Genomic DNA, 8,366 nt, shown 5'->3' on the forward strand with positions numbered 1-8,366 from the left:
ATATATAAACATTACACACATTTAATGAATATGATTTGCTTAATCGCCTGTAAGCTTCGGATAGCAGGGTGGGGATAAATCTCTCAAAATACTGAGTGTTAAAACACCTGAAAGTCATAGACGGGCAAGACTCTTTACCCCTAATTCCATTCAGGTGTGATGGATACTGATAGCTTATTAACACCACATACCTGGACTTCATGTATTACAACACCTAGTGCTTTGTGGAAGTCACCTCGAGCGCGCGAAACCGCAAAGTAAGGGATAAAATGCAAAATACGTACAATGAGTATGTGCAAGTGAATACAGTTTACAACATTAGCGCTGCTTCCAATTAATATTTGAATTTATTCGTACGTGTATAATGTCGTGGCATAACAATGAATGGTTTTTACTCTAATTTTATAAAGTCATGGACAGGTGATTCATTTCAGAAAAATATTGTTATCCATCATTCCTGAATGAGATTAACGACAAGATGTCTCAACTCTTTCAGGTCTTTTAACACCCATTAAAATCCATGATCTGTAATATCTATACCTTTGCTAAGTAACCCTGTACGGAGTACATTTGTGTCGTATGTAGGATAAACCAACAGATTAACTTTAAGGTTAGAAATATAGTGCAACGTTTACGATGCAGTGAGAAACGGTGCAGAAACATGACAACTACCTACATTGGAGAGACTGCACGCAGCATAGGAGAGCGTGTAGTTGACATTGGTGAGAGCTCAAAGAAAGGAAAAGCTCGTCAGTGCTCTACGAACATACTCTGGTATAACATGGAGACTCGATTAATAGCTTAGAGGTTAAAGTATTATCTACACATAGAAATGACACGATACTTAGAGTGATTATAGAGGCTACACGCATAACAGTAGATAAACCGAGCCTCAATAGAAAACAAGTATATAACAGTAACACCCACCACCATACCATACCACATGACTAAAGGCAGAAGAGATGAGAAGAGAGAAAAATCGTAAACAATACACAGAAACATACAGGGTAATACATACACAATAGACATATATGCATTCACCTGTGATATTTATGAGAAACAAAGCTCGATGTATAACAATGTATAAATAAATAAACATATAAATAGACAATTTAATAAATATATATGTCATATACCTGTGATAAATATAAGATATAGAGATAGATAAAAATAAATAATTCTATATAAAGGGCATAGATATATACAACATACGAAGTGAACCCATACACACCCATAATAAATTTCATGGATGGCCACAACAATGTCAACAGTACGATTAAAAACGACAGCAGGATTAGCAGTGACAACGATGGCAATAGTAACAACTACTTCGAAGACAACACGGAGGGCGAACACACATGCGCAGAGGAATACAGGAACTGTGCCATATATTCGGGTCTTACGACAGCAGCAGCACAATGGGGTGAGAGAATGGAGCAGAGGGGAAGGTCACCCTGCTGCTAAGAACTATAACACACACACAAGCATACACACTAACACAAACAAGGACAGAAACGCATGTGAACATAAGGATACAGATCTTAGAAAAACAGAATTGAGTAAGTGGAGCAAGAATATACAGGAAAGCGAAAGGTGTCACTGAAACGGACTGAGATGTATGACGAAAGACTGCGGGTCAATGGGCGTCACTTAGGATAATAAAATAACAGCAGTAATAAACGAGTGAAAAAAAACATATATAGTGCGTGAGTTTATTTGACAAAAGCAGATGACCGTCCCGGAATACAAAAATATCTGTTTCAACACACGAGTTCACATCAGGAGACTTGCAAAACGAATTGATGAATACACACAGGCACATAGGCACAGGAGTGGCTTTGTGGTAAGAAGCTTGCTTCCCAACCTCATGGTTCAGGGTTCAGTACTACTATATGTGTGTGTATGTGTGTGTTTGTGTTTGTGTCTGTGTTTGTCCGCCTATGACCACTTCACAACTGCTGTTGGTGGGTTTATGTCCCCGTAAGTTAGCGGTTCGGCCAAATAGATCGATAGAATAATTACAAGGCTTAAAAAATAAGTACTAGGATCGATTCAATTGACGACAAATTCAAAGTGGTACCCCATCATGGCTGCAGCCTAATGACTGTAACATGTAAAAGATAAAAGAAAAAAGAAAAAGATATATATATATGTATGTTAGAAATATTAATATCTCTATTTCTGAAAACCAGTGGATGTATTCCACTGAAATTAGATAAATAACCTTCGTACAGACGGTCAGTAGCGACACCTGCCGGGTTCGGCTGCTCTGCATTGATAAGGGGCAATACCGCGAAACTAGTCTGCAGATGCCAAACCAGCAAGGGGAAGCTGCTGACCTCCACTGTTCGAAGGTTATAAAGGACACAGGTTCGTGTGTCACATTGCTAGCAAGAGGCAATGGCCTCTTGGAGCTAATCAACGGCAGCATTCGTCCTATTTTTTGGACTGCCATGTTGGTTTGGCGATAACTATTAATATCCAGTACTGCTGCCGTACTCTCCTTTAGAGAGACTTAGAAATATTAATCTCTCTCTCTCTCTATATATATATATATATATATATATCTTTTACATGTTTCAGTCATAAGTCTGAATCCAATGAATCGGCCCCAGTACTTTTTATTAAGCGTGGTAATTATCCTATCATTCTCTTTTGCCGAATCACAAGTTTACAATCATGTAAGAACACAAACGCAGCTTTCAGGGGGAGCGGGTTAGAAACATAGAGATAAGGACACAATCCTCGATACACGCACACATACATATGTTAGGTCCTCAATTATTCGACTACACATGTAAAGAAACCATATCTATAGAACAGACCACTAAAGACGCATTAAATAACATTGGATAACCTCCCAACGACGTTACCGAACCAGACAAGCCTTCGGGGATACAGTCAGAGAAGATCAGCTGCCACAAACCCAATCACAGACCATCCTTCCTGCCATAAAACAACAACAAAACCGATGGAAAATAATTTTAGCTGATGCGCCAGCATTGGTGCAGACCTATGAAAGAAGCAATTAAAAGAATAAAATAATATACTCACAAATAAACCTACGTTTATGTGTGTATACATATATGTGTATGTGTGTGTGTGTGAGTGTGTGCATGAATGTATGTATCTATGCATGTATGTATGTATTGAGATTGTTTTTATATAGTTATGTATAAGTCACATAGGCATTATTTGTCTATATTTATATATGCGTATGTATTTGAGCATAATCCCCTTCGATTGCTACTCCGTCCGACGATTTGTCTATAGCATATCTTTCATGACTAAAATATACTTTTAAATTAACTTACGGAATAAGAAGGAAAATGCCTTTGAACTGGTTGGGGCTGATGACAGAAGCCAATCGAATTATGGTAATAAATAATAAAACTAAACTGTCTTTTCCCTTTTAGTCGAAATTCTAGAATTGGCCCCTCCTATGTAAGCCTGTAGACCCTTGTATAATAGAAGTGTCTTCCTATTTATGCGAAATAACCAATTTTTTGTTATATTCATTCGTCCGATTAAACATCAGTAGCCTACGTTTAATATATATATTACAATATGGACACGGCTACGTCATTTTCTCATCCATTTTCTCATCTTTTTATTATTATTATCATTATTATTAATATTATTATTATTATTATTATTATTATTATTATTATTATTATTATTATTATTATTATTATATAAAGAGTGGATAATATAGCATAAAATTTATTCACGCACAAGCATTCGAAAAGGTTAAAATATCATTGGCATGAAAACGTCTGAGGAAATGTAAGGTGTTACATATTTGTAAATTTGTGTCCGTTCGATCATTGAACTCTCATGGGTTTCCAAAAGGGTTGCCATCGTTATTCTTATTCGTGTTGAGGTAACCGTTTGTGAAATCATATTTTATTTACAAACATAGATTTATATAAGCTCCTTCACTACTTATTTCTTTCAGATTGCTGAGCAACCTACTCACCATGTAAATTTTTGCCACCAAAAAAAAAACACTTTAATTTCTTCGTGAGTATATTGTTTTGAAACTGGAATTATAATACCAGATATATATTGGGATTTGTAAATAAGAAACTCTGACTTCACTAAAACTTTGAAGGGAATATATTATACAAATGAATGAATTAAACATACTTGACTATACAAGTGACAATCTAATTTAACATTTTCAACTTTGTTTAAATGATTAAATTGTTCGGGGTAACATTTTCCATAAAGGTATTTTACAAATAACAATGTATTTTAAAAAGAAATGGAGAGCATTTTGCGAAACCTCATTATTTGTATACTGCTTGTAAAGTGGGAGTTGTGCCTTGATATATTCTGGTAAAGTATTGGGAAAACGAAAAAAGCTTTATGCTCTATGTTTCTTATTTTGTTATAACAATAATAAAATGTACAACAGTTATTTACAGTTCAACAGAACTATTACAAAATTGACACAAATCAATATTTACTAGGAATTATTATCTCAAACACTAGAATATACAAATATTTAACTCTTAAGAATATTACAGAAAATGAAACTCATGAAATATTTGGTTTTTAGCTTGAGTTCAATGATATTGATAGTAAATTCCAACCCAACGCATGAGGATGAAGAACGATTGAAAAAAACCTTGCTTTTGAATTATAGAAAAGATATAAGACCTGTTACTAATTTGCTTACATCTGTCGACATAAATGCTTCTTTGATTCTTCACACACTGTATGACTTGGATTTCGTAAATAACTTACTGAAGGCTCGTTATGTGATTATGCCACGGTGGACTGATGAATATCTGACCTGGAATCCATTGGAATATAACAACATTACACACATATATATACCAAGAGATCTAATTTGGACGCCATCTCTGTTAATGTGCAATTCAGTGAATGAGCAAGATGATAGCAATATCAATCGCGAAGTATACGTTCACTATAATGGAACAGTGGAGCTGTGGTCTCTTAAGTACATAGAAACCTATTGCCAAGTGAACGCTTATACGTATCCATTTGATGACCAGAAATGTAAAATACAAATGTGTGTTGGTTTACATTCTCCTGACGAAACACGATTAAAAACAATCTGTTACTGGAATATGAAATTTACAGAAAGCTACAAGTGGGATATTCATTTCTCTGGTAAGGCAAATGGCATAAACAGTCAAAGCTCTCATGCATCAGTGGTAATGCAGTTACGACGTAAACTCACCGTAGGAATCATAGCTAAGTTGATTCCGACAGTAATGATGACTATTTTAACTGTTTTTGTTTTTCTTCTGCCTCCTGAGTCAGGGGAGAAAGTTTCTCTAGCAATGACAATATTTTTAACAAACATCGTATATCTTGTTCAACTCGATAAGAATACACCAAAAAATTCGAAATATCCTCCACTTCTCATGTTATATTTAATGTTATTGTCAATGTTAAGTGGCATCGTCACACTTGGATCTGTGGTTATAAGTAAATTATATGTTAATCAGCAATCTCAAAAAAAAGAATCGAGCCCAACAGACGGAAAGAAAAACAAATCTCAAACTAATGATGTTAGAGATATTTCAACAATTTCAACGGCACAGTCCGAAACTGTCATTAAAGATGAACTCCAAGGTCAGGAAAAGAGAAACTATATTTCCAACCACGTACGACTGGATGCTATATTTTTAAAAACTGGAATTGTAATATCGCTTATAATGTCAATTGTGTTTGCAATTTTGGTATTTCAGCCACTGGAATAATAAGTTCAGCGTAATTTATTTCTCGCTATTTCTTTGCAAAATATATTCATTCTATTTTTTGAAAATCAATTTATATTTCCTTAGACATTCTACGTTTACTAAGACGGCGTGCTCGAAACGTTTTAAATCTTTCTCTGTACTTCTAAAATCTACAAGTCTATCGATATCCTCTTTCATTGCTAGTAGTGAAGAGAATTATTGTTTTTATAAAACAGCTTCAGATTTGAATTATAAATATGCCAGCGTACAAATCTCTATTAAAGTGTCATAATTGTAGTTTTGTACAACAATTCCTTAAAGCATGAAAATGACAATTCTAATCAATGATATTTATGAGTCACCTAATGAAGATAATGAGTCCATTACAAGAAATTAAAGTGTATGGGACAGAAAGAAGATATACAAAGATTTAATGAACTCATGTTCTGTATATAAAATTGAAAATGTGAGTATAGATGAGATTTTTACGAATTTTACGTGTTGTTTTGAGATTTCGTCTTATATCATTTTATATATTTTCTTTCTTTTATATATACGGAACAAAGCATAATATATATGAAACATCTGTATATATTTCTATGAATTATTCCGTTTTGATGAATTTTTATGAGTAAGCGTAGACATAATTTCCATAACTCGTGTATATATACATACAAATGTATGATATGAAACAATGTGATTGCCTTATTTTAATATAGCTATGAATATATATATAAACTTCAATGACCTAGTGATTTTTGGAGTAGCACTTACAATACTAAAATTAATGTTACATACTGATTTTATGCACGTATGAATAAGTAGATGCATGTATGTGTGCATGTATGCATGCATGTATATATCCATTCTTGAATGAATGTATATAAGTTAAAATGTTATCGGAATTTCTTTTAAGTAACAGTTTCACATGATAATTTATAATTACAACGGAACTAATTTATCTCATTACAGAGAAGAGAATTTAATCTAGCGCAACACATGCACTCCGATATACGGAGAATGCAGTTTGGGTCAAATGCTTCTTTTGAAAACATATTGAACGTTTTAAAACTTTATTCATATACTGTCTTCTACGTATGAGTATATATGCAGATATGAATGAATATATATATATATATATGAGTATATATTGGTACCTATGTTCCAATATACATTCATACATATATGCATATATCAAATGATGAGAAACAGAAAATGGAATTCACGATACTCTTTCTTCAGAAGCCCTATGTTATTTCCGACTCATCATGCAGATAAATTGCTGTCCCATTGTTTGTCATGCATTATAAGGACATAAACATATTCCAGAACTAAATCCAGTGACATATACCTCTACACAATAATTGACATCAGGTTGCTGAAGAGTGCGAACAACGTGCTGGCCTTGGTTTTTCTCAAGCCATATTGGATGGAATACTTTGTCGTTTAATTTCGAAGGGAAATCCTCCATGAACCCCCAATATGCTGAGATTTGTGAAGATCGAAAGATATCCGTAGAAAACGTTTCCTTTATCGTCTGTCATCTGGTGTGTTTCCTGGTCTAGGTAGTGCTGGTGAGTTTCCTGGTCAAGGTTAGTTGGGCAATATTAGTACTGGAAATTTGTGCATTCCGTGCTTAATGAATACGCACTGAACTACCACAAATCCAGCAATTCACTGACGGGCTTAGATTTTTAGATGTGTACATAATTTTACAAGGGATTGTTTTAATTGCTACAAAATTCAATGGGTTTCATAGTTTTCCCATGAAAATGCATCATCATTCGCTCTTTTCCCAAGCCCAAATTCTAGTTTGCTGTCAGTATTAAGTTGTTTAGCAATGTAAAGGATTGCCTGCAGCCGTTGATTAAGTTTCAAATGGTTGATGGTATCTCTACACACATCATATTTACATGTTGCATTGAGAATTTTACTGGATGGAAACAGTTCTAAACAGGATAATACATGTGAAGATTTGACGATTCCACAATAAATATTAACTTTTATCTGTGTTGTGAAATAACACGATTTTCCTAGTTTCATGAAATATATGATGAAGACAATCAATGGCCATCTTGTCAATTATTCAGGCCTTTTATAATTGTATATTTTTCCTCATGTAACAATCAAGGATCGTTTTGTTAACTGAGTTAATCCCAGTATTAATAAAATCCCAATTCAAAGCCTTTTGTTCACCAGAGAAAATGTTGCTTCTAATGAAGAAAGTGTTTGTGCGTTGCATTATTATTATTATTATTATTATTATTATTATTATTATTATTATTATTATTATTATTATTATTATTATTATTATTGTTGTTGTTGTTGTTGTTGTTGTTGTTATAATTATTATTATTATCATTATTAATGTTAAAAGTATCTCGAATGTATAAACTGGATAATGTATTTTCATTAATAGAAGAAATAATCTGAGACATCGAAAAAGCAACCTTGATGAATCACGGATTATAATTATAATATTTACTACTTATTTAATTGAACACCAATTGCCCATTTCCAATTTTACACACGCACACTCACACTCACAAACACACACACACGCACACACACACGCGCGCGCGCGCACACACACACACATACACACTCACACACACATATATATATTTATATTTTCATTTTATCCAGTTT

General features: G+C 33.7%; 1 protein-coding gene across 1 annotated transcript; it reads left to right on the forward strand.

The window, feature by feature from the left end:
• Positions 1-4,574: 4,574 nt before the first annotated feature.
• Positions 4,575-5,738, forward strand: LOC128249529 (acetylcholine receptor subunit beta-type acr-2-like). The gene has a single exon (XM_052973400.1). The coding sequence runs from the start codon at positions 4,575-4,577 to the stop codon at positions 5,736-5,738; it is 1,164 nt and encodes a 387-aa protein (XP_052829360.1).
• The last annotated feature ends 2,628 nt before the right edge of the window (positions 5,739-8,366 follow it).

This window comes from Octopus bimaculoides, chromosome 15, assembly GCF_001194135.2.
Source record: "Octopus bimaculoides isolate UCB-OBI-ISO-001 chromosome 15, ASM119413v2, whole genome shotgun sequence".
NCBI classification, from domain to species: Eukaryota; Metazoa; Mollusca; class Cephalopoda; order Octopoda; family Octopodidae; genus Octopus; species Octopus bimaculoides.

Bases quoted from the DNA above. Each gene is read 5' to 3' on its own strand.
- LOC128249529 (XM_052973400.1), top strand. From the start codon at position 4,575: ATGATATTGATAGTAAATTCCAACCCAACGCATGAGGATGAAGAACGA.